The 26,031-nt window shown below is 43.6% G+C and overlaps 3 protein-coding genes across 9 annotated transcripts; 2 read left to right on the forward strand and 1 right to left on the reverse strand.

Moving 5' to 3' along the window:
• Positions 1-19: 19 nt before the first annotated feature.
• Positions 20-4,648, reverse strand: nkiras1 (NFKB inhibitor interacting Ras-like 1). Of its 7 annotated transcripts, none has more exons than XR_003832999.1 (5): positions 3,738-3,849; positions 3,326-3,429; positions 2,851-3,092; positions 1,475-2,209; positions 20-1,404 (listed from the first exon to the last, which is right to left on the reverse strand). XR_003832999.1 is itself a non-coding variant. In XM_029442896.1 (4 exons), the coding sequence occupies exons 2-4, from the start codon at positions 3,417-3,419 to the stop codon at positions 1,967-1,969; spliced, it is 579 nt and encodes a 192-aa protein (XP_029298756.1). In that variant the 5' UTR covers positions 3,420-3,426; positions 4,630-4,648; the 3' UTR covers positions 20-1,966. The 7 variants fall into 7 exon arrangements, 4 of the variants coding, with proteins under 4 accessions (XP_029298756.1, XP_029298752.1, XP_029298755.1 ...); XR_003833000.1 differs by having other exon boundaries at positions 20-1,418; XR_003833001.1 differs by having other exon boundaries at positions 20-1,348; positions 1,419-2,209.
• rpl15 (ribosomal protein L15) lies at positions 4,361-7,839 on the forward strand. Its single transcript, XM_029442891.1, has 4 exons — positions 4,361-4,464; positions 5,338-5,519; positions 5,607-5,743; positions 7,486-7,839. The coding sequence occupies exons 2-4, from the start codon at positions 5,348-5,350 to the stop codon at positions 7,789-7,791; spliced, it is 615 nt and encodes a 204-aa protein (XP_029298751.1). The 5' UTR covers positions 4,361-4,464; positions 5,338-5,347; the 3' UTR covers positions 7,792-7,839.
• A 6,430-nt stretch (positions 7,840-14,269) lies between these two features.
• nr1d2b (nuclear receptor subfamily 1, group D, member 2b) lies at positions 14,270-21,274 on the forward strand. The gene is made up of 8 exons (XM_029442947.1): positions 14,270-14,736; positions 16,835-17,050; positions 17,168-17,256; positions 17,900-18,044; positions 18,540-19,228; positions 19,376-19,561; positions 19,638-19,848; positions 20,197-21,274. The coding sequence occupies exons 1-8, from the start codon at positions 14,718-14,720 to the stop codon at positions 20,391-20,393; spliced, it is 1,752 nt and encodes a 583-aa protein (XP_029298807.1). The 5' UTR covers positions 14,270-14,717; the 3' UTR covers positions 20,394-21,274.
• Positions 21,275-26,031: the final 4,757 nt, after the last annotated feature.

The following is a 26,031-nucleotide window of genomic DNA, read 5'->3' on the forward strand; positions in this document are numbered from 1 at the left end:
AACACAACATGTGCGACAATTAAATATGAAGAGGCTACAATTTATTCAGAGCATCTTCAGAGCGTTACAGAGCAGAGAATAATTTAGGGTTCGCATGAGTCTCTCTAACTCTGTTCTACTAGCAGCACAGTAAATGTTATTACTTTGAGACATTTAGGACACAAAGAAACAGCGCAGGTCATCCTTCACATTGATTCAAACGTTAAGGGATGTGGCTCATTAAAGTGACAAAAATAAATTAGTTTAAAAATAAATATCTACCGTTAGATTAAAGCCCTATTGGATTATACCGGCCGGACGCCACGGGAGTGCAACTACCTTCCATCACAAGTAAACGCAGCACCATTAATATTATTGCTGCCCGGCCGTCTCACATGAGACGGACCGAACCATCGCACATGAGACGGACCGGACCGTCGCACATGAGACGGACCGAACCGTCACACATGAGACGGACCGAACCGTCGCACATGAGACGGACCGAACCGTCGCACATGAGACTGACCGAACCGTCGCACATGAGACAGACCGAACCGTCGCACATGAGACTGACCGAACCGTCGCACATGAGACGGACCATCATACATGAGACGGACCGAACCATCGCACATGAGACGGACCATCATACATGAGACGGACCGGTCCATCGCACATGAGACTGACCGGACCATCGCACATGAGACGGCCCACGATTCATGCTGCATTCACATCACATGGGAAATAACAGATGAGGTGTCTGAAACCTGCTTTTAGGAGTTTAGTGCGGCAGATTTCTCAAGTCTGTTTGTACAACGAGCCCATGTGTATGTTGAAGGAGCGGCAGGTTGACGTAAAGAATGGGGGTCAAAATCCACAGTCCTGATTTGGTGCAAACATGCATTGAACAAAGCTCATAACAGGCTTTAACGGGCCGACTTAGACTAATGCGGCGGACTGGGGATTTAGTTTCATTAAATTAGCTCTAGATTGGGATCTCTCGGGATGGAGAGGAGTGATTACAGCGAGCACAGACTGTCAGTGCACACACAGGTCATTAATGGAAGATGGTATTCTTTAACTTGAAATGGTATACTTACATAACGCGTTATTCAAAAGTGTAAACCCACAAGATCTGTGTTCGTGTCAAATCTTTGGTACTAAAGTGCTACATTTTTAAGATGCTTTTCCTTCTACAATGAAAAACAGATCGACTACACACTGAAGTGTTAAGCACGCTGTACAGAAAAGAGAAGTTACTGGTGACACTTCTGGTTGTTTTGCTCTAATAAAAAGAATGAAATACGACATGCACATTGGGGAATATGCTTATACAGGAGTTGCTGGTCTACCGATGGAGGCAGCAGTAGACCTGCAGCAGTAGACCTGCAGCAGTAGACCTGCAGCAGTAGACCTGCAGCAGTAGACCTGCAGCAGTAGACCTGCAGCAGTAGACCTGCAGCAGTAGACCTGCAGCAGTAGACCTGCAGCAGTAGACCTGCAGCTCTCGTGTTCTGAGAGGTAAAATTACTGTTTTTCTCAATGGAGTCTGGAGGCTTTGAAGAGAACAGCTTCAGCTCTCAGTATAAAGGGCTGTCTGACAGCAAGGTAAAGTGGTGAAATGATTCTAAATATAGTTACACTTAAAGTGATATTGATTTTTAGGTGTCTAAAATACATTTTGCTGCTACATCAGCTTCCTGCTGATACTCCCGTCTGTTTGTACAAAGTGCATCTACTGTAGTATTACACACTATGAGAGGAAGCTCAAAACATCCAAACTCTCTCTTTAACATTCAGACACGAGTTTGATATCAACCTTCTCATCTCTCAGTAAGAAAGCAAAATGTTGAACAGTTATGTTACACCTGTATATAACAGACTGGATCTTAGTGAAATGTACACAGAAGCAAAGTCATGTGGCTGAACTAAAGTCCATGTTGTCCTGCTGGTTATTCCCACATGAGGTGAACGCCGCCTGCTGGAAGGTTCAGATGTCGTTGGACGGGGTGCCTTTGCTCTTGCGTCCCGGCAGAGGGAAGGCAGACTTGCTCTGAGGCTGAGTGAGCCGGCTGGTCAGCTGCGTGAAGGGTTCAATGAGGGAGTTGCGTTCAGTGACGCTCACCTCCCACAGCTTCACCTTCTCGCCTCGCGCCCACTGCTGCGCCACCTCCTGCTCCACCTGACGACGCTCCCGCAGGTCCGTCTTGTTGCCCAGCACGATGACCGTCACCTGACAACACGTACACCAAACACAATTACAGTTCTACAGATTTAAGAGGCTGCAGGTTAATGTAGCGAGAACATGACACAATCATACATTTAGCATTTAGATGTAGAGGTTGCTTTGTTTTTCAGTTGTTTTGTCTCCATATTTGGTGAAATTCATGTTTTCACATAAATTGCACACAAATGAAATCAGATAATCAACTTCTTCCTTCTTGCTGCTGTCAGTCTGTACTATTCATATTCTGTGCAATAATTTAAAGTCCACTGTTCAGTCAGTCTACTGTATTATTTATTTATTTATTTATATATATACTGTATTTTGTTTTTTAACTTATGTTTTTGTTCTGTTTCCTTATTTATTATATCTTGCTTTTCTTTACTTCCCTGTTGTGGCACTACTAAAGGATTATTTTATCTTATCTTCTTAGCCACATACACAACTTTAAAAAGCTAGCGATTAATGCCTTTAAAGTTAAAATACTTTGTTATCAAGCTCACAAACAGACGTTAACATTATCAGGTAATTGTCAAAATGCAGTAGAAATATTGCCAATATTAAAAACAAATACATTTTGCGGCGGAGCTGAGAAACGTTCTCTGCACATAATATGAATGGTGATCATTTAAACTTTGAACCAGCCACACCTCTTTTTTATCTCTGGACTTTTCTATTTCCTTCTTCAGGATGTCCACTTTCTTGAAAGATTCCACGCTGTCGACGCTGTACACGAGTACGAAGCCGTCTGCCACTGAGTAGTAGTGTTTGGGGAGGTCTTGTCCATCGTGCAGACCTTTAGTGTCATAAAGCCTCAGCTGCTCCTTCACACCGCGGTCAGTTTCCACTGAGGCCACATACACATCCTCCTGGGTCTCACTGGACTCAGAGCCTGGAAAATACACACAACACAACAGCTACACAAAGAGATTTTCAGCAAAGCTGAGGTGATATCATACATAACAAATGAGACCTCGAAGAAAATGGTTGTCAAACACAAAGGTCATCTAAATTAGAGCCACAAAAGACTCCTGAATTAAACCCATGTGAATCATAATTTGACCTGTATGTATACAAGTGCAGCTATGTTCTTTTCCTTATGAATAATGTAAATTCAATACTTACCTACAGAGTGATTTCCGTACAGCAACTGCTCCAGTATGGCAGTTTTACCAACTGCTGCCTGGCCACACACCACCACTTTACAGCCTTTTCCCATGTCGAGCCTACTACGTTTGTATGAACACAAAACGTCACTTACATTGTTACTAGTGTCATATGGCATATGTTATATGTAAAACATGCTATAATAACATTAACACCTACAAGAGGTCCTTTAAAACAGACTCGGGATTATATCCTGAGCGTTGGCTCGCTGTGACAGCGTTTTGTTGTTTAGCCTAGCTAACGTTAGCTAACAGGCTACACGGAACAACTCATTCTGCGTCATGTAAACACAACAGTCACAAACATAATACATCAATGGTAAAAATCCACTCTTTGTTAATTACTGGTACATCCGGCTAGAGTGTCTTACTTGAATCAGGAGGATAACGAGCTGTCTATCAAGTCTTTAAACGTAGCATCACAACCAGTGCATCCATTCTGCTCTGCTAGCGCTATTATTTAGTTGTAAATGCGCATGCGCGATGGAGTTCACGAACACCGGCATAGATTAACACATACAAATAATTATTATTATTAATAATAATAATAATAATAATACAAAATAATAATAATGAAACAATACCACCACTACTACCACTAATAAATAATAATAATAATAATAATAATAATAATAATAGTCAATGCTTGAAGACGATTTGTATCTTAGTTAATAATGTTTTGCTATATAATATATTTTGTAATAATATTATAATAATACTATTACACAGTTGTGATATAATATTTACATGCACTGTGCATATTAATTGTTAATTGTGCTAATGCTTACTGTTTATGATGAAATGTTGTAGTTTGGATCAATATACTCACCAAATGCCTGTATCTTTTGTCTCTAGACTCTACTTTGTGATCACATTATGTTATAAAATGACTTTTTAATTGAAAATAATTAGAAATTAGAAATTGAGCTCGTATGTGATTCTAAAAATGACCACAAATATGCCATCAAAAGTGTAAAAACAAAAAACAACAACAAAGAATACATTTCCCATGAGCACCACAGAGGAAGTGCGTCACTGTCGTTTTCATAAGGCATGCTGGGTACGCACGATCTCTCTTTCCGGCTGGTACGCCATCATGTAAGCGAGTTTTCTATGCTTTTGCACAAAACGTAATCCATTAAAATCTATATGAATATAATTTCATCTGAATGTTTGGTTTAGGACATTGTTTAGCGAGTTATTAACGATCCTATACGCCTTGATTATTTTTTAACTAACATTGTTAAAACACTGATTATGGACCTTTTTGATGGTGCGGAGATGCAGTCTGATCTGCCGTAGACACTACCGGCCGCTGTAGCTAGCTAATGTGTTATACGATGCTGTCTTTTGTGTAAAGTTACCAGAGTTTTCAGTGTTTTAACTCATTTAAAAGCTGAATACACTATTTATCTGTTGTGTAATATTAATACTAACATTCCGGTGAAGCCGAAGTGAGAAGCTGTGCGGCTAACAGTAGCATGCTAGCTTTATTTCTGGCTAGGTTTAACAAGCATGGAGTATTGTACTATTACAACTTATTAATAATTACCGTAGGCGTTTATATGGTATGCACCATACCACGTGCCGCTATAACGCCAGTTTAAAGGTTGGAAACTGTTAAACACACTGGTCTGAAGTCTCAGCGGTCTTGAACCATGTGCCATCATGACTTGAGAGTAATGGGGTTAAAATCGGCTCTTCAGAAATACACTTTTAAACCCGAGTTAGGCAGATATGTAATCAAAGTATTGGCTTGCATGCTCTCACATGGCACTTGTCTGAAACCCTCTCCAATGTCTGTAAACAATGGTGCTCCGTTTGAGGCTCTCATGTTGTTATAGATTTAACAAACTGCTGGCTGCATGGTGTCCAATATTAATCCTGTATTGTGTATTTCTTTACTGCATGATCAAGCTATGAATTAACATCAAAAGTTTAACTTTCAACACTTGTGTTTCCTTTCTTCAGATAAGTCAACATGGGAGCATATCGGTATATGCAGGAGCTATGGCGCAAGAAGCAGTCAGATGTGATGCGCTTCCTTCTCCGAGTCCGCTGCTGGCAGTACCGTCAGCTGTCCAACCTCCACCGGGCTCCTAGACCCACCAGACCTGACAAGGCCCGTAGACTTGGCTACAAGGCCAAGCAGGGTGAGTGCTGCTGATCCCAGTGTGTTCTCCTGCACAGTCATCATCTTTGCGTGACTTGCTAATCGTGTCTTTGTTTTATTCAAACAGGTTACGTAGTGTATCGTGTCCGTGTGCGCCGTGGTGGCCGTAAACGCCCCGTGCCAAAGGGTGCAACTTATGGAAAGCCAGTGCACCATGGAGTCAACCAGATCAAGTTCGCCCGCAGTTTGCAGTCCACTGCTGAGGTACGTTCATCTTTATTAGACGGAATGAGTACAGTCGGTCTGAACTGGATTTGTTTGGGTTAAACATTCTGATTGCAAATGACAACACTACTGTATTTTTCACCTTCCCTGTAGTGCTATTTATCAAGATTGTTTAGGTGTGAGTTGTAGGGTGTTGGAGATATCGGCTGTAGAGATGTCTGCTGTCTCTCCAATATATCTTAACTAGATGACACTCTTGTGGTGCTCAAAATACATTTCAAATCTCTACAATATCTCCTTCCAGAAATCATGACCCTGTTACTGAAGATAACCCACAGACCTCGCTGTGAGCAGCTTCATGTAGGAACTATTTCATGCTCACCCACCAGACAGTGAGCACGAGTCTCTCGTCCATGAGTAGATGCACTCTTTTCTGCGCAGTGATGCCGCAGAAAGAAGTTCCTACATGAAACTGCTCACCAGCTCTAGATTATTTGAAGTATTCTGGTCATGATTTCTAGAAAGAGACATTGCTGTTGAGTTTTTTTGGCGCTTTGAGCACCACAAGCTGTGTCATCTAGTTCCATTATATTGGAGAGAAGACGACTGATGTGTATCAACACTCTGCAACTCTCACTGAAACAATCTACATTGATAAATATCACTACAGGTAAGAGGAAAAACATGCATTTTTCATTTTAGGATGAACTGTCCCTTAACAAACCCAACAGCCAAATCCACATCTCAACTGTCCATCTGTAAATCCAGTCACTTCCAAACACTCCAGATTTTCTTTCCTGCACCCGGCCATGCTCACAAACATTGGTTGTCTCATGTTCGGGTACCTGCTCCCCTGTTGGTCAAAAGCACTACATTTCCCAGCAGGCCATACATCATGCTTTGGTTTTGTATATAGGAAGTGCAGTATACATATTTGGATATGGTTTGAATAATCCAATGTGTGAAGAGTGGTGTTCCAAGTCTGTCCTCCACAAGTGCAACTATGTCACGAAAGCCTCACCTCACACAGAGACATTTCTAATTCGATTTAGTGATGAGCTGCTGTCAGTTTTAATATATTTAATGTCACTGCCTGACTTGCTCACAATGTGGAGCTGAAGTTGAAATATTGAGCACATTTCATACTCCAGAGGAATTGTGTTGATGGATGTTTTTCATGACATCTTGACATGTCGCTGTAGGAAAAGCACAGGTGTAAATATGAATGATGGCTGAATTTCATTTAGTTGCATCACTCCTGGTGTTGTGCATGCTGGCTCACTGACATGAGCAATCGTTAATGTTTCGTGGATTTACTGGTATAACGAGTCAAAATGCTTAAGAGGAGAAGGGTCACCTGTCTCGTATCCATTGTTTATGAACACGGCAGGGTCTCTAATGTAAAGTGATGGGAAGTTTCATGTTTTCCCAAATGAAACCTGTAGGTGCTGCAGGTAGATGAATGCATCCTCATTGTGGTGCATTCTCACTGAACATTAAGGTGGTGTTGAAGGTATCTCCTCTGGTAAACGTGGATTTTCCATACATTTGCCTCGGCTCCTTTGTTATGCCGTATGATCCCAGACCAGCAGGTTTAGTAAATGTGTTCTCCAGTTTAACAGTGGCACCTTCTTTATAACATTTCTGAGTGAAGATCAAAGTTTTTGCTGCCATCAGGACTTAAAGATGTCTCCCGATTACCTTTTTGTTGCTTTTCTTAATGAGCAGGATTGATTGTGCCGGTCAGAACCTTCCATTCACTCTTATCTTTTATCTCCTAGGAGCGTGCTGGCCGTCACTGCGGAGGCCTGCGAGTGCTGAGCTCCTACTGGGTGGGTGAAGACTCCACCTACAAGTTCTTTGAGGTGATTCTGGTCGACATCTTCCACAAGGCCATCAGACGCAACCCAGACACCCAATGGATCACAAAGGCTGTGCACAAGCACAGAGAGATGCGTGGCCTGACATCTGCAGGAAAGAAGAGCCGCGGCCTGGGCAAGGGCCACAAGTTCCACCTGACCATCGGAGGCTCCCGCCGTGCAGCCTGGAAGAGGCGCAACACCCTGCAGCTGCATCGCTATCGTTAGAGCTCGCCTGTACATTTAAAGAAATAAACAAACCTTTTTATGGTCAAATCCTGTCTGACTGCTTTATTCAGGGGTCATGCCCTTGTGAACACAAAGTTAAGTGAATTAATTTTTCCTTTTCTAACCTAGACTAAGACTAAATGACTTAATGGGATTTCTAGTAAAGCTCAATTTAACTTAAACCTGAGCAGATGTCTAATCAGCCTTAATTGGAAACACCTGTGTGTGTCTGTGTGTGTGTGAGGAGGCAGGCCTGTAAGTACATAAGAGTTTAATGAATAAGTAACTAAGTACATTTACTATAGGTTTACTATTTTGAGTTGCTTATACTTTGAGTATTTCCATTTTCTGCTACTTTATATAAAGTATCAGAGGTTAATATTGTGCTTTTTACTGCATTTAATGTATTCCATAATTTTAACTACTTTAGCATATTCAGATTAATCTAAAATAATAATTAATGTGATGCATTAGACTAAAGTACACAGCAGAATGTAAAGTAGTTACAAAGATCTCCATCTTCACCAGCTGCCATATTAAAGACATGAACACATTAATGCATCAATAAGTATCATCCAGTCATTTAAATGGACCTTTCTGCATAATGAGTATTTTAACTTAATATTTTTAGATCATTTTTGTACTTGAACTATTTTGAATGCAGAAGTCTTTTTACTTTTTCCAATAATTAACTTAAAACAAAAACTCCGACTTTGTAAATGTTTGCACTGTAATCTGCAAGTATTCATTAAAATGGAGATCTCTTTAATTGTTGGTTTGAAGGCTCTGCGCTGCACAGCGAGTACTTCCTGTCTGTCCGAGGCCCGACAGCTAAACACAAGAAGTACCAAACACTTTGTTCTGATCGTCATCGCTGGAATACAGAAACCAAATTCCAAACCCGCTTTAAGAAACAATCTGGACCCGTTTGTTCTTATACTGATTTATTTTTAAACCTTCGGACACTTAAGGTGTTCGAGCTTCTGCACACGTAAACATGTTTATTGTTTAGTAAACTAAATTATTAAACGTATAAAAGATGATTTCTTACCAAATATATACAAATCTGCATTTCATGGGTGGAAAATGTAATTAGTAATTAAAATAGTCACATTACATTTTTAACAGGGTAACTAGTAATCTGTAATCCCCTCCCAACACTGTCAGACCTTTAAAGGGCCAGTACGTAGTAACTCGGGGGATCTTTTATCAGAAATGAAATATAATATTCAAAATGCATACAGATAGAGAGGGAGAAGAAGAGAGAGGGAGGGGAGGAGCGAGGAAGAGAAGGAGAGCAGGGAGGTGTCCCCCGGCAGTCTAAGCCTATAGCAGCATAACTAGGGGCTGATCCAAGGGAAGCCTGAGCCAGCCCTACCTATAAGCTTTATCAAAAAGGAAAGTCTTTAGCCCTAATACACCGTTGTACAATGGATAACACAGTTATGTTAAGAAATGATAAAGAATCTAAATCCGATTTTCAGTCTGAACAGTTTTATATGTTTCAGGGTACTTCTCACCCTTTAAGTGAAAGCTTAACTGAATTAATTCAGCGGGTCACACAGAGATAAACTAGTGTTTCCTGAGCTACAGAGTGGAACAAGGAGGGCGGAGTGAGAACAACGGGCATCTCTCCCGTTACTCCCGCTCTATTGTCTCTCCATGCATTAGTCTGCGGGGCAGCAGTAAACCCTGACCTGCTCTGTACAACACCCCCATAAAAAGAACGTGCAGGACGGCACGGTGCAGCGTGGGATTGCTTCCTGCTAAAAGGTTTCATGTAGTAACGGAGGAAACATCAGCTGGACTGAGGGTGCCTCGAGAAGTGACCTCGCAGACATCTCCCGCCGGCTGAGGGAACACTGTCCAGGTCATGATAGCCCAGCAAGAATGTAGTGTGTGTGTGTGTGTGTGTGTGTGTGTGTGTGTGTGTGTGTGTGTGTGTGTGTGTGTGTGTGTGTGTGTGTGTGTGTGTGTGTGTATCTTATGTAACCAGCATGCATCCCAACACAAAGTTATATAACACGGTACAATCAACATGTTGCCCCCATTTTTTCCCAGACTTTTTCTATGCACATAAAAGACTCAAAGTTTGTGCAGAAATGTTGGTGTTAGCGAGCCCTTACTGCACCTCTGTCCCGATTCTCCCAGACACTGGTAGAAAAGATGATCACAGGTGTGCTCAGCTGGCAGACTGTGTTCAGCCACGTGTCCAATAAAGCTTTATTCAATGTGTTTGTGGTATCTTTCAGAGGTGGATGAAGTACTCGGGTAGTAATACCACAGTGTAGAAATACTCTGCTACAAGTCCTGCATTCAAAGTCTTACTGAAGTAAAATACAAAAGTATACTTCAAGTACTAAAAGAAAAAGTTCTGCACAGAATAATCTATATTATTTATTGTATTATAATAATTGATCCATTAATGTGTTCAGAACTTTAAAGTTGCAGCTGGTAAAGTGGCGCTCATTCATTAATAACTATATTCAGGCCGAGGAATCAATAAAGTTTTATCTTAACCTATAAAAAAAATTATTTATAATTATTTGTTGTGTAAATCTGAATCTTCGATGTAAATAAAGCTGTCAGATAAATGTATAAACAATATACAATAAGAAGTACAATATTTACCTCAAAATGGTACTTAAGTACTTGATTAATTGTACTTAGTTACTTTACATCACGGTTTTCAGAATCAGGTTTATTGATATGTTTCCATGCTTTGGTGTATTAGTGCAAGAAACATAAATATAGAAGAGAACAAATTACAATACAATAAAAAAAGATTGAATATGTACAATGTGACTGTTAAAAGGGAAACATTTCAAACATGTACTCACCACAAATAATTAAAATGTAAATAATAATGATAAATAAGGCATTACAAAAGTTAAATGTGTAAATAAAAAAAGGATACATTATTCTTCCCTAAAGATTTAATCATACAATTAGTTATATCACTTCTTTTAGTATTTACAAGATAAATAGTTTTAATATATTTAACTTACGTAAAAATCAAATGATAACTTTTGTTGTTCTACATTTATGTAGGTAAATCATTAACCATGAAATATCAATAAGTTCACCATGAATTCACAATTCCATTTATTACCAAGTAGAGAAATTAAAATGTATAAATAAGTATTGGAGAAAATAAATGTGTACAAGAAACATAAATATACAAAAAAGGATCAAATCAAATGTATTTATATTTATTTAGCCCAATATCACAAATTATACATTTGTCTCAGTGTTTACAGACTGTACAGGATACCACACCCTCTGTCCTTAGACCCTCTGTCCTTAGACCCTCTGTCCTTAGACCCTCTGTCCTCAGACACTCTGTCCTTACACCCTCTGTCCTCAGACCCTCTGTCCTCAGACCCTCTGTCCTTAGACACTCTGTCCTTACACCCTCTGTCCTTACACCCTCTGTCCTTAGACCCTCTGTCCTTAGACCCTCTGTCCTTACACCCTCTGTCCTTAGACCCTCTGTCCTTACACCCTCTGTCCTCAGACCCTCTGTCCTTAGACCCTCTGTCCTCAGACCCTCTGTCCTCAGACCCTCTGTCCTTACACCCTCTGTCCTCAGACACTCTGTCCTTACACCCTCTGTCCTTACACCCTCTGTCCTCAGACCCTCTGTCCTCAGACCCTCTGTCCTTACACCCTCTGTCCTTAGACCCTCTGTCCTTAGACCCTCTGTCCTTAGACCCTCTGTCCTTACACCCTCTGTCCTCAGACCCTCTGTCCTTAGACCCTCTGTCCTCAGACCCTCTGTCCTCAGACCCTCTGTCCTTAGACCCTCTGTCCTTAGACCCTCTGTCCTCAGACCCTCTGTCCTCAGACCCTCTGTCCTTACACCCTCTGTCCTTACACCCTCTGTCCTCAGACACTCTGTCCTTACACCCTCTGTCCTTACACCCTCTGTCCTCAGACCCTCTGTCCTCAGACCCTCTGTCCTTACACCCTCTGTCCTCAGACACTCTGTCCTTACACCCTCTGTCCTCAGACCCTCTGTCCTCAGACCCTCTGTCCTTAGACACTCTGTCCTTACACCCTCTGTCCTTAGACCCTCTGTCCTTAGACCCTCTGTCCTTAGACACTCTGTCCTTACACCCTCTGTCCTCAGACCCTCTGTCCTTAGACCCTCTGTCCTCAGACCCTCTGTCCTTAGACCCTCTGTCCTCAGACCCTCTGTCCTTACACCCTCTGTCCTTACACCCTCTGTCCTCAGACACTCTGTCCTTACACCCTCTGTCCTCAGACCCTCTGTCCTCAGACCCTCTGTCCTTACACCCTCTGTCCTCAGACACTCTGTCCTTACACCCTCTGTCCTTACACCCTCTGTCCTCAGACCCTCTGTCCTCAGACCCTCTGTCCTTACACCCTCTGTCCTTACACCCTCTGTCCTTACACCCTCTGTCCTTAGACCCTCTGTCCTTACACCCTCTGTCCTCAGACCCTCTGTCCTTAGACCCTCTGTCCTTAGACCCTCTGTCCTTACACCCTCTGTCCTTAGACCCTCTGTCCTTAGACCCTCTGTCCTTAGACACTCTGTCCTTACACCCTCTGTCCTCAGACCCTCTGTCCTTAGACCCTCTGTCCTTAGACCCTCTGTCCTTACACCCTCTGTCCTTAGACCCTCTGTCCTTACACCCTCTGTCCTTAGACCCTCTGTCCTTAGACCCTCTGTCCTTAGACACTCTGTCCTTACACCCTCTGTCCTCAGACCCTCTGTCCTTAGACCCTCTGTCCTTAGACCCTCTGTCCTTACACCCTCTGTCCTTAGACCCTCTGTCCTTAGACCCTCTGTCCTTACACCCTCTGTCCTTAGACCCTCTGTCCTTACACCCTCTGTCCTCAGACCCTCTGTCCTCAGACCCTCTGTCCTTAGACCCTCTGTCCTTAGACCCTCTGTCCTCAGACCCTCTGTCCTCAGACCCTCTGTCCTTAGACCCTCTGTCCTCAGACCCTCTGTCCTCAGACCCTCTGTCCTTACACCCTCTGTCCTCAGACCCTCTGTCCTCAGACCCTCTGTCCTTACACCCTCTGTCCTCAGACACTCTGTCCTTACACACTCTGTCCTTACACCCTCTGTCCTCAGACCCTCTGTCCTTACACCCTCTGTCCTCAGACCCTCTGTCCTTAGACCCTCTGTCCTTAGACCCTCTGTCCTTACACCCTCTGTCCTCAGACCCTCTGTCCTTAGACCCTCTGTCCTCAGACCCTCTGTCCTTAGACCCTCTGTCCTCAGACCCTCTGTCCTCAGACCCTCTGTCCTTAGACCCTCTGTCCTCAGACCCTCTGTCCTCAGACCCTCTGTCCTTACACCCTCTGTCCTCAGACCCTCTGTCCTCAGACCCTCTGTCCTTACACCCTCTGTCCTCAGACACTCTGTCCTTACACACTCTGTCCTTACACCCTCTGTCCTCAGACCCTCTGTCCTCAGACCCTCTGTCCTTAGACACTCTGTCCTTACACCCTCTGTCCTTACACCCTCTGTCCTTAGACCCTCTGTCCTTACACCCTCTGTCCTTAGACCCTCTGTCCTTACACCCTCTGTCCTTACACCCTCTGTCCTCAGACCCTCTGTCCTCAGACCCTCTGTCCTTAGACACTCTGTCCTTACACCCTCTGTCCTTACACCCTCTGTCCTTAGACCCTCTGTCCTTAGACCCTCTGTCCTTACACCCTCTGTCCTTAGACCCTCTGTCCTTAGACCCTCTGTCCTCAGACCCTCTGTCCTTAGACCCTCTGTCCTCAGACCCTCTGTCCTCAGACCCTCTGTCCTTAGACCCTCTGTCCTCAGACCCTCTGTCCTCAGACCCTCTGTCCTTACACCCTCTGTCCTCAGACCCTCTGTCCTCAGACCCTCTGTCCTTAGACCCAATGTCCTTAGACCCTCTGTCCTTAGACCCTCTGTCCTCAGACCCTCTGTTCTTAGACCCTCTGTTCTTAGACCCTCTGTCCTTAGACCCTCTGTCCTTAGACCCTCGCATCGCACAAGGAAAAAGCTTCCTAAAAGAAACCCCATAATTAAAGGGGTAAACATGTTAGACACCTCAGGGAGAGACTGAGGAGGGATCCCTCTCCCAGGACGGACAGACGTGCAATAGATGTCGTGTGTACAAGATAAACAACATAGTACAAATACAACATTTGACAGAAATTATGTTGTGATCAAAAAGAGAAAGTTTGGATGAATCCAGGAAAATTATGAAAAGGAAATGACTGTGAAAAGATATGTACAGTATGTCTGAATTAAAAACAGCAGTGCAGTTTTTAGGGGTAGTATTGTGCAGAAATGTGCAAAATTGTCAGAGGAATGTATAAAATATGCAATTACACAAAATGTTGACATTCTGATTAATTGTACACTATATATAATCTTTCGATAGAGTCGCTGCGCCTTGTGAAAGTATGTCAGTGGGTTACAGTGACACCGGTGCAGGTGGGAGGAGCCGCTCAACTGGGTCACATGGTTCGACACCCGACTAGAAACAGTCACTGCAAAACCAGAAGCTGAGGTGTCGCAGCGTTCCTCCTGTTGTATCTTTGAATGGGATTCAGCACATTAAGAGAAGCATCTTAAAAACAGTGAAAACTGTCGAGCTGTGCTTTTATCTTTCGGTAGAATTAAGCTACAACCACCTTCCAGGACCGAAACCTGCCATTTTGGTGTCGTTAAAACCGGTGAAAACGTACAGCTTTGACGTTCTTTAATATTTTCGTTTGTCTGTCAATGACGTTTTTTTTGTTTGTTTCTTTAAACCGGGTTTAAGTGTCGTTAATTTAAATGTTTTAGCGAATTTCTCAGCCGGGATCAATCAGCGACTTTTCAGTTGCTGAACACAAAAACAGAAAACACGGCTTCAGCACTGAGGTAGCATAGGAGGAGGAAAACCCCCCAAAACCGATAGGATATGGAGTCGACCAAAGCTGGTAAGTGTGAATTTAAATGGTATTAGCTGCAGTTGGGCTTTATAGTGTGGTGCCATTATGATCAATGACATTTGTCAAAGTAGTACGGCTAGCATAATGTGTTAAATAGCGAAGCTAGCTGCCGCGCTATCCCTTTAAAAGTCTTTATATTTAGATAAGGCAGTTCAAGTGTTAAAGGTTGTACCGGTGTGTTACTCTTTAACTGAGATAGGAGGGCCAGTGGCTTGTTGTTATTACCCAACGAGATGACTTCAGCAGCACTGCAGTCGTCTCCTCTCACATGGACCCAGCAGCCTAGCCATGTGCACCTGTGTTTACGCTCCCCGTGCGTCGCCGCTGATTGGCCGAGCGGCGCCTTGACGTAACCGTTGCATAATTCCTCCTGTCAAGATGTGTGGCGTCTCGCCGCGGATACACGTGAGGCATCTCACAGAAGCTCGCGCTGACCCAGTTTTCCCGGGGAGAAAAAAAACATGCCTGCTCCACGTGGGGGCGTGTTGAAAAAAAAAAAAGCGTCGATCGTTATGGTGCATTCAGGGCCCATGGGAGACACAATGCCCATTGTGTGTTATACAGTGTTATTCAGAGGCTTTGGCTGAAAAATATTTCTAGAAATTACATGTAATGTTGAAATTGTATATTCAGGGAATTCAGAATAACAATATAAATAGCTTGTGTGTCACTTAATGAGCACTGCTGACGAAATCAAATGACTTCCTTTCTCCAAAGCATTTGGTTTAAGAGCTACTGGTCTTCACATTGATTTATAGAAAGCCTGACATTTCCCATGAGACCTGAATGCAACATTTCTTTCTGGATTCAGTTTTCCAGTTTTGTCAATTTTGGACAAAATAAATCAAATATTTATCAGACATTTAGCGAGTTAATCCTCACAATCTTATACTTTGTCACCTGAATCGCAATATAGTACTATGTAATTAAATAGTAAACAGGATTAATAACTTACATTTTGAGGAGGCAGAAATATCTTTACTTTTTGAAATTACACTTTGATGTGATTCATGGTGTTTTGACAAATAATTTAGTCTGAAAAATATGTTGTTTTTTCAAATGCCCTATATTATCCAACAAATAGAAACACATCTGTCCCATTTTATGTGGAAAATAATACAATCAGACACATGTCCCAGCCTACTTTTATGCCAGCATTGTTATATAATCATGGTTAATATGTGTCTAACAAATCATAAAAATGTAAGGAATGCAGAATTTAGATAAACTATATATGAGTACGTTATGTCAGGTTAAATAAAATCCACCCATTTATATTGTGATTCGGCACTGGATCATTTGTTTATTTCAAAATAAATGCCTGCGTGACAGACTACCTTCCTCTCACCCTTGTGAAGCTGACATTACACAATGGCTGTTACCTAATCACTGAGACTGGCAGGGGAAGAATCAGGTCAGCCTGTGTTGAGGGGGAAAGCTGTCTCTGGGACATCGGCAGCTTCTCTGCTACTGGCTGAGGAAGCTGTATTCTGATCTGCCCTCTTAAGCTCGTTGGTTTCACAGCAAAAGTGCCAGCAGCTGGTGATCCAGCTACTGTACATATCATGTGAGGAACAGAAACCTGCAGGGAGTTTGTGCAACCTGAATATCATCAGCAGAAAACGTAAAGATTGATATGTCCCAGTGTTGCACGCAGCATTTGATTGACAGGTGATTATTAGGAACATTTGGTGCTAAACACTGGAGATTAACAAGAAGAAACATTTAATTAATTACAGTAGAAAATAAAGGGATAAATCTCACTAATATATATCTTTATTCTTAAGACTTTCCCATAACAGCTAGTTTTTATTAAACGTTACTAAAACGGGAGGAAATGGTGCATTTGTTGGGGACAGCGGATTAATCCACATCTCGTGAGCGGGATGGTCCAAGAAGATCCCGGGCTTCAGAGACTAGTCGGTGGATACATTCCCAGCTGCACATGGGATTAGTTTGCAAAACAAATGTATAGTCTCACCAGACGGGGGCTTTAAGATACCAGATGAAAGCTGCTCATGCATCACTTCCTGTTTGAGTTGCTGCTGCAGTCTTCATGGCCCGTTTTCTCTCCGTGTGACACCAGGAGGCGTAATAGCCTACATCAGCTCAACCAACTCTACCTCCAGCCCGGAGTCGTGCCACAGCGACTCCTCCAACGGCAGCTACCCGTCGTCCTCCTCGCCCAGAACCAGCTGCCACCCGCTGGTTCAGCGGGCAGACCCTGCACCCCCCACCGCCGGGCAAAAACTTCCAGGGACTCAGAAAAGCGGACGCTCCACCGCGAAATGTGGCATCACAAGTAAGATGGTCACGCCATTCTGTTTTTAAATATATATTTGCATGAGACTTTGCTGATCGTGTAAAACATCAACAGTTTGTTCAAATGAACAATAACAATAAATAATGTGTCAATCAGAAATCAACGGCCTGGTGCTGCTGTGTAAGGTGTGCGGCGACGTGGCCTCTGGCTTCCACTACGGCGTCCACGCCTGCGAGGGCTGCAAGGTGAGGGCGGCCACACACACACATACACACACACTCACATACACGCACACGCACACATACTCACATACACACACACACACACACACACACACACACACACACACACTCACACGCACACATACTCACATACACACACACACATACACACACACATACACACACACACACACACATACTCACATACACACACACACACACACACACACACACACACACACACATACTCACACTCACACACTACTACAAAGCAAATACTGGACATATACAAAGATACCTACTGATACTCCTAAACATGTTCAACATGTTCCTGTCAGTAACTCGCTGTAAAGACGAAGATGAAGATGAAGATGAAAATGACTGTGGAACAATAATAGTTTTACATTTAAAGATAAAGTGAGATGAATCTCGCTGCTTCACGCTGATGGCGGCTGCAGCCTCTTCGCTCTGTAGCTGAAGTGGGTCACTGCAACTAGTTCACTCTCCCCGTGTTCGTATCGGCTGCACCTCGTACTTCACGTTGCTGTGTGGCCTAGTTAACTGTGGGGAGCAACACACACACACACACACACACACACACACACACACACACACACACACACACACACACCCTCACGATGTGCTGCTTGTCTCTCTGAACACGCAGGGCTTCTTCAGGAGGAGCATCCAGCAGAACATCCAGTACAAGAAGTGCCTTAAGAACGACAGCTGCCCCATCATGAGGATCAACCGCAACCGCTGCCAGCAGTGTCGCTTCAAGAAGTGTCTGATGGTCGGGATGTCCCGAGACTGTGAGCAGCTGTGGGGGGCACTGGCTCCGTCTGTGTTCCACAACTAATTACATTTAATGTATTATTAAACACTCTGCGTGTGTTTAAAGGACCAAATCAAAGTGTTGGAAATCAAAACAATAAATAAAAAATGATGTAATAAATATTCACACAGAAAATATAAAATAACAGAATTGTGAAGTAATTCAATGAATTATTTTATAAAATAATGATAATAGTAATAATTATTGTATTTATAGTTACATTTTGGGTGAATATATAATTATTATTATTTAATATATTAATATATTTTAAAGTTATCAGGATGAGATAATATTTGTTCAGTGTTGGAATATTTAATATTTCTAATGTTTAGTTTTAATAACCTCGACCGAGCCGCAGCGGACACATAACAGACGAGTAAACTGGTCTTATAATATATGCATTAAGTTTGTAACGTTGCCCCTGCATCACAGCAGCTCAGCGAGTCGTTACTGTTGTCTCCTCTCTCGTCAGCTGTGCGCTTTGGTCGGATCCCCAAACGTGAGAAGCAGCGCATGCTGCTGGAGATGCAGAGCGCCATGAACAACATGATGAACAACAGCCAGCTGCACAGCAGCCAGACGCTGCCCTTCTGCAAACCTCTGCCGGCCAGCGCCGCAGAAGCTACCTCAGAGGATGCCGGCCCGGCCCCCTCCAGCTCTTCATCCACCTCCCTGTGCACCAGCCAATCAGACTCCGGCTCTGACCCCGGCGTGGCCATGGACACCAGCTCAGCGTCGCCCTACGCGTCGGACAGCGCGTCGGAGGAGGCGATCGGCTCGGTGACCCGGGCCCACCAGGAGACCTTCATGTACAACCAGGAGCAGAGCAGCCTGATGGCCGAAGCCCCGCCCCCCCCGGGCCCCTCGAGCAGCGTCTCAGCCAAAAACATCCCTAACCTTCGCACAGAGGAGCGGCAGGACGCCTGGAACCTCCACAACAACCTGGTCACCATGGCGGTACAGGACCCCCCCTCCAGCCTGGGCCCCCAGGGTCAGGAGGACACCACCGCCACACACTGCCCCTTCAGGCTGTCGAGGAGCTCCCCCCCCAGCCACTGTCCAGCCTACGCACACAGAGCCTTTGGAGCTCCGCCCCCAGAGGGCCCCGCCAGCGCAGCCTACAGCGGGCCCCTGTGGAGAGGAGGCAACAGGATGCATCTGGTAAGTTACAAAGAGCCCCCCCCAACACACGAAGAGTGGAAGTAAAGAACATGTTAATTACACTTTAGACGTGGGGGGCCAGTCTAAACAATAAAGCAGTAATGTGTGACTAACACCACCTTCCATCTCTTCCTGCTCCGCCCTCAGGTGTGTCCCATGAACACGTCTCCTCACGTGAACCCTCACAAGTCTGGCCACGAGGTGTGGGAGGAGTTCTCCCACAGCTTCACCCCGGCGGTCAGGGAGGTGGTGGAGTTTGCCAAGAAGATCCCGGGCTTCAGAGACCTGTCCCAGCACGACCAGGTCAGCCTGCTGAAGGCCGGCACCTTCGAGGTGAGATGCAGAACTTTGTGTTTAGCAGAAGGCGGATGTCGTTGTTCTCAGACGTGACCGTGTTCGTGCTTCGCAGGTGCTGGTGGTTCGCTTTGCTTCTCTCTTCGACGTGAAGGACCGCACCGTCACCTTTCTGGGCGGGAAGAAATACAGCGTGGACACTCTGAGGGCCATGGGGGCCGGGGACCTCCTCAACTCCATGTTTGACTTCAGTGAGAAGCTCATCAACCTGGGCCTCAGTGAGGAGGAGATGAGCCTCTTCACTGCCGTGGTGCTGGTCTCTGCAGGTGGGCTTCACTGTGAATGTTCTTATACAGGACCACCCCCAGTAACCAGACACAAGATGAATGTATTCTTAATGCTTTCAGCCCCCCCGTACACTCACATCTGTGTTTCTGCAATAATGTGAAGATTATTTAAGGATTCTAGCGTGAGGAGCCACCATGGTACACAAACATGCATACAGCTGCAGCCGGCTAGCTTAGCTTAGCATAAAGACTGAACACTGGGGGAGCGGGTTCAGACCGAGCCCCCTCTCGCAGCACCGCTGCAACATCTGGTGTAATTGTTCTTTCTGTGCGCGTGTGTTCACAAACTGTGTTTAATCCTCACGACACCATCACTGTCCTCCACAGATCGCTCCGGCATCGAGAACGTGAACTCGGTGGAGGCTCTGCAGGAGACGCTGATCCGCGCCGTGCGGAGCCTCGTCACCAAGAACCACCCCAACGAGTCGGCCATCTTCACCAAGCTGCTGCTCAAACTGCCCGACCTGCGCTCGCTCAACAACATGCACTCTGAGGAGCTGCTGGCCTTCAAGGTCCATTCCTGAAGATTCCTCTTGTACTTGACGCCGACCTGGAAACCCCACAAACCTCCACCTCCAACCCAACACCTCCACCTCCAACCTCCACCCAACCAACACCTCCACGCTTCTCCACGAGACTCTGGTTGCTTCTTAAGTCTCTAAATAAAACTCAAATGTGACATTTAAAGGGGGAAGAAGATGTTCTTGTACTGTAGGGCGTCACTGCCTGTGTGATGGTGATGCGTACACACACCAGTGTGTGTGTGTGTGTGTGTGTGTGTGTGTGCGTGCGTGTGTGTGTGTGGTCAGAATGTTTTAATCTGAACGAAGGCGTCGTCTTGTTTCTCGTGCAGTTGTTGCTTCGCTGTGTTCCGTCAGGTTGGGGTCGTTTTATCTAAATTATTGTTTGCGTTGTGAGGACTGTATCCGTGCTGATGTTTCCTCGTGCATCAGTGAAATGGAGAAACACTGAAAGAATGAATTATTTCTGGGATCCTGCGTGTCCCGGGTCGAGTCGACGCCGCTTGAATAAACGTTTGTGTTTCACAGACTGTAGTTGAAGTGAGTAGGTAGGATGTTCCACATAAAGTATGATTGTGATTGTAATTTAAAGTGACAGCTGTTAGATATTTTGCATCTCTTTGTTGCCTGTCGATGAGTTCAGAACGTCCGGCCTTTTAATATCCAGAGCTTCTGTCGTTGTGTTAACATGGCCGACGTGGTTCTGTGAAAGGATTGCAGTAGTTTCTATATAAATATATACATATTATCATACATACATAACTGTATAGATGAATATATCTATATAAATACATTTTATAAATGCAGTTCATGTGAAGTGGTTATTGAAGTTGTGTGTTTAAATTGAATTTAGAGTGGTTTAATAAATTCTATTATATTTCAAAGTAAATGTCATTTTATACTAAGTCATAACAAGTAAGAAAGAAATGTCATTAGTTTGTCATAAACACTCATAATGTATGTCATAAGAAATCATAAAAAGTCCTAGTATAGTATGGCATGCAAAAAGTCAGGAAATCATTGGAAAATCTTTACAAACTTTCAAAAGTCCAAAACAAGACAGTATGTCATAAATGTCTTTAAAAAGTGAAACATACATTTGGATAAAGAAGTTAAAGATCGTGTTGGGAGTCAGCGTGACGTCGATATCAGCTGATCATCGTGTGAAGGATTCTTAAAATAACTTCCACTTTAATTCAGATATACGGCACATATCTGTTCAGTCATTTGTCATATTCTTTGTATTTTATATTTACACATTTCATTTTTTATTTTACAGAGACGAGAAGAGAAGAGACGAGAAGAGAAGTTACTATCAATCGTACATATATAATATACTATTCTATAATATAATATACTATAATATAATATAATATACTATAATATACTATACTATAAGTACCTATAATATAATATACTAATATATATAATATAATATAATATACTATTCTATAATATAATATACTATAATATAATATACTATAATATACTATACTATAATATACTATAATATAATATACTATAATATAATATAATATACTATAATATAATATACTATAATATACTATACTATAATATAATATACTATACTATAATATAATATACTATAATATAATATACTATACTATAATATACTATACTATAATATACTATAATATAATATAATATACTATAATATAATATACTATAATATAATATACTATACTATAATATAATATACTATAATATACTATAATATACTATATATAATATACTATACATAATATACTATAATATAATATACTATAATATAATATATATACTATACTATAATATACTATAATATAATATACTATAATATAATATAATATAATATAATATACTATAATATAATATAATATACTCAACATATTTAATCAACAGATTCTGATTCTGACACAAATAAAAGCACAAAACCAAGTTCTCTCAAAACCATCTTTATTCTCAAGATCCAACTCACATTAGCTGCAGTCATCGTCATGAGCATCAGAACCAGCTCCGCGTCGTCACGCTCGTTTCCGAGCACCGGACGCCGGATTACCGGACAACTTTTCCGGTAAACGCCGAGTGCAAGACAGCAAAGGTGGAGCAGAATGTATTTCATCTTCTGTCCAGCTGCCACAGATTCAGTCCTAAACATATTCATCTCAGTCCCTTCCTCTCCGTCACGGGTTTCCAGTATGTGTTGAACAGATGAACAAAGACACTCGAACACACAAGCAGATGTGTGTGGGCAGTGACGACTCTTTCTGACACTTTGACCTCCAACGTGTTCAGTGAAGGTCAGCGACACTCATCTTTTAAATAGTAGAACTAATGCTGCACTACTCTGTGTTTGTAATGTTTGCAACGTCTTGCTCCTCGTTGTTTTGCAGAGATGTGTGAATGGGATTGAGAGCAAGATACTGTATTTTCTTTTAATGCTATGCAAAACAATATGTTCATATTATGCTAACAACATCTGTAAAAAAAATCTGCAGTCTGAAAATATACATCCTTTTTCCTTTGTACTGTAAAATATCTTTTCTATGGTGCAACTCGTGGGAGAGATAACAGTCCTGCACCGCAGCACTGACCAGCTTTACATGCACCAACATACCATATATATGTATATATAACACATCATATTCAAGTAACTGTGCGGGACACATCCAACATATCCTCACAACTTGGTTAGTTTGTAAGGCTCTCTTGTATTTTGGGGTTAAAGCTGCTCTAATTATTACGTTTCTATGAATGATGAGTGATAATGTGAAGGGACACGCTCCTCAGCTCTGCACAGTATAACAACGTTACTGTTACACAGCTGACCCCAGACGTGTTAGTGTTTGATAGTAAAAACGTAGGCGCAAAGGAAAAGAGAAGAAACGCTACCTGAATATGTGAAGAGGAAGAAATAACGTATAACGAATGATTACATGTGTAAGCTGCTCGTCAGTCACAGGACGCTTTGTGAAGGTTAAGCAGCTGATGGTTCCTTAAGTTACCAAGTTAGGGACTGCAGCTGCACGACGACGACGAGGAGAAACTTTATACGGACATAACTTGTCTAATAAGTGCGATTAATGCGAGTTATGAAGCACTAAAGAGAGGTTCCTGTATAACTGCACAGTGTATATAATAATTCATGCTGAGGTAAGGTTTTGGTTAACAGTCAATTCCTTTCAAATGATAAACTTCAACAGATTAAATGTCATGAACACTGATTTATACGCTGTTGGATCTTTCTACGTTTTTCTTTTGAAACTTCATATTTTAGGTTTTGTTTTGCACAAACTGTGTTAAGTTCCTTAGTGTGACTTCAGGGAAATCTATGTTTTATTAAAAAGGACGTGTGTCTCACCTGAGAGGTCAGTAACCTTTAAAGTTTGCACTTGGACAAAGCCAGGGCTGGCTGCTGTGAACTCACGCTCACATGACATGGAAGGGAGAGTTCTTGGTCCCGATAATCCTCATGTGACGGAGACTCATGAAACAGAAAGAAAAGCTAAAGTAAAGAGGATTGTAAAGAAGTAAACCTGCTGGTGTGTTGGGGGGGGGACTTATATTCCCAACATGAGTCCAGCTGGATGCTGAAGCTGCTCTGTTGGATGTGCAGATATCTGAATAACACATCAGCCTCAAGGCTGTGTGTGTGTGTGTGTGTCTGTACGCTGCTCTGCCCCTTGGTGGCAAAACTGTCAATTAATGCAGCTTTGAAATGACTTCATGGTTATTTTGTGCAAGTTGTGGCCTTCGATGTGCAGGAACCCAGAAATATCAGAAACTCAGGAACTTTACTTGCATTACGACCGAATGAACAGACTTCCTGTTTTGGCTCCTGGGTCACAGTTTGTCCATAATTCTGACGCAGGATGTACTGAAGGTCCAACTGCTCAAAGTACTGATGATGCTTAAACACAAACGGCTTTCATTCAGACTGAAAGCAAGCAATGGTTGTAGCTAGCATAGCAGTGGTATAGCATGAGGCATAGCATGGGCGTAGCATGAATATAGCAGGGGTTTAGCATGGGCATAGCAGGGACATAGCATGGACATAGCAGGGGCATAGCAGGGGCATAGCATGGACATAGCAGGGACAACAGGGGCATAGCAGGGGCATAGCAGGGACATAGCAGGGACATAGCAGGGGCATAGCAGGGACATAGCATGGACATAATAGGGACATAGCAGGGACATAGCATGGACATAGCAGGGGCATAGCAGGGACATGGCATGGACATAGCAAGGACATAGCAGGGACATAGCAGGGGCATAGCAGGGGCATAGCAGGGACATAGCAGGGACATAGCAGGGGCATAGCAGGGACATAGCATGGACATAGCAGGGACATAGCAGGGGCATAGCAGGGGCATAGCAGGGACATAGCAGGGACATAGCAGGGGCATAGCAGGGACATAGCAGGGACATAGCAGGGGCATAGCAGGGACATAGCAGGGACATAGCAGGGACATAGCAGGGGCATAGCAGGGGCATAGCATGGGCATAGCAGGGACATAGCATGGACATAGCAGGGACATAGCAGGGACATAGCAGGGGCATAGCAGGGGCATAGCAGGGACATAGCAGGGGCATAGCAGGGACATAGCAGGACATAGCAGGGACATAGCAGGGGACATAGCAGGGACATAGCATGGACATAGCAGGGACATAGCAGGGGCATAGCAGGGGCATAGCATGGGCATAGCAGGGACATAGCAGGGGCATAGCATGGACATAGCAGGGACATAGCAGGGGCATAGCAGGGACATAGCAGGGACATAGCAGGGGCATAGCAGGGACATAGCAGGGACATAGCAGGGGCATAGCAGGGACATAGCAGGGACATAGCAGGGACATAGCAGGGACATAGCAGGGACATAGCAGGGACATAGCAGGGCATAGCAGGGACATAGCAGGGGCATAGCAGGGAATAGCAGGGACATAGCAGGGACATAGCAGGGCATAGCAGGGACATAGCAGGGACATAGCAGGGGCATAGCATGGACATAGCATGGGCATAGCATGGACATAGATAGGGACATAGCAGGGACATAGCATGGACATAGCAGGGGCATAGCAGGGACATAGCAGGGACATAGCAGGACATAGCAGGGACATAGCAGGGGCATAGCAGGGACATAGCAGGGGCATAGCAGGGACATAGCAGGGACATAGCATGGGACATAGCAGGGACATAGCAGGGGCATAGCAGGGACATAGCAGGGGACATAGCAGGGACATAGCAGGGGCATAGCAGGGACATAGCAGGGGCATAGCAGGGACATAGCAGGGACATAGCAGGGACATAGCAGGGCATAGCAGGGACATAGCAGGGGCATAGCAGGGGCATAGCAGGGACATGGCATGGACATAGCAGGGACATAGCAGGGACATAGCAGGGGCATAGCAGGGGCATAGCAGGGGCATAGCATGGGGCTTTGTTGAAGTCTAAACAAAGCCTTGCAGCTGAATTCCTGAGACTATTCTAAAAGTCTGAAGTTTATAAAAGCGGTGAGAGAGCAGGTCACTAAGAGAGCGTTAGTTTGATGTGTTCTGTACTGAAGCAGAACATCAAACCGTTACAGAAGACAACCAGATGCAGTGTTGTCATCTCATCGCATTAAGAAATTAAGTCTCAAAC

The sequence above is a fragment of the Cottoperca gobio genome, chromosome 11, assembly GCF_900634415.1.
Source record: "Cottoperca gobio chromosome 11, fCotGob3.1, whole genome shotgun sequence".
NCBI classification, from domain to species: Eukaryota; Metazoa; Chordata; class Actinopteri; order Perciformes; family Bovichtidae; genus Cottoperca; species Cottoperca gobio.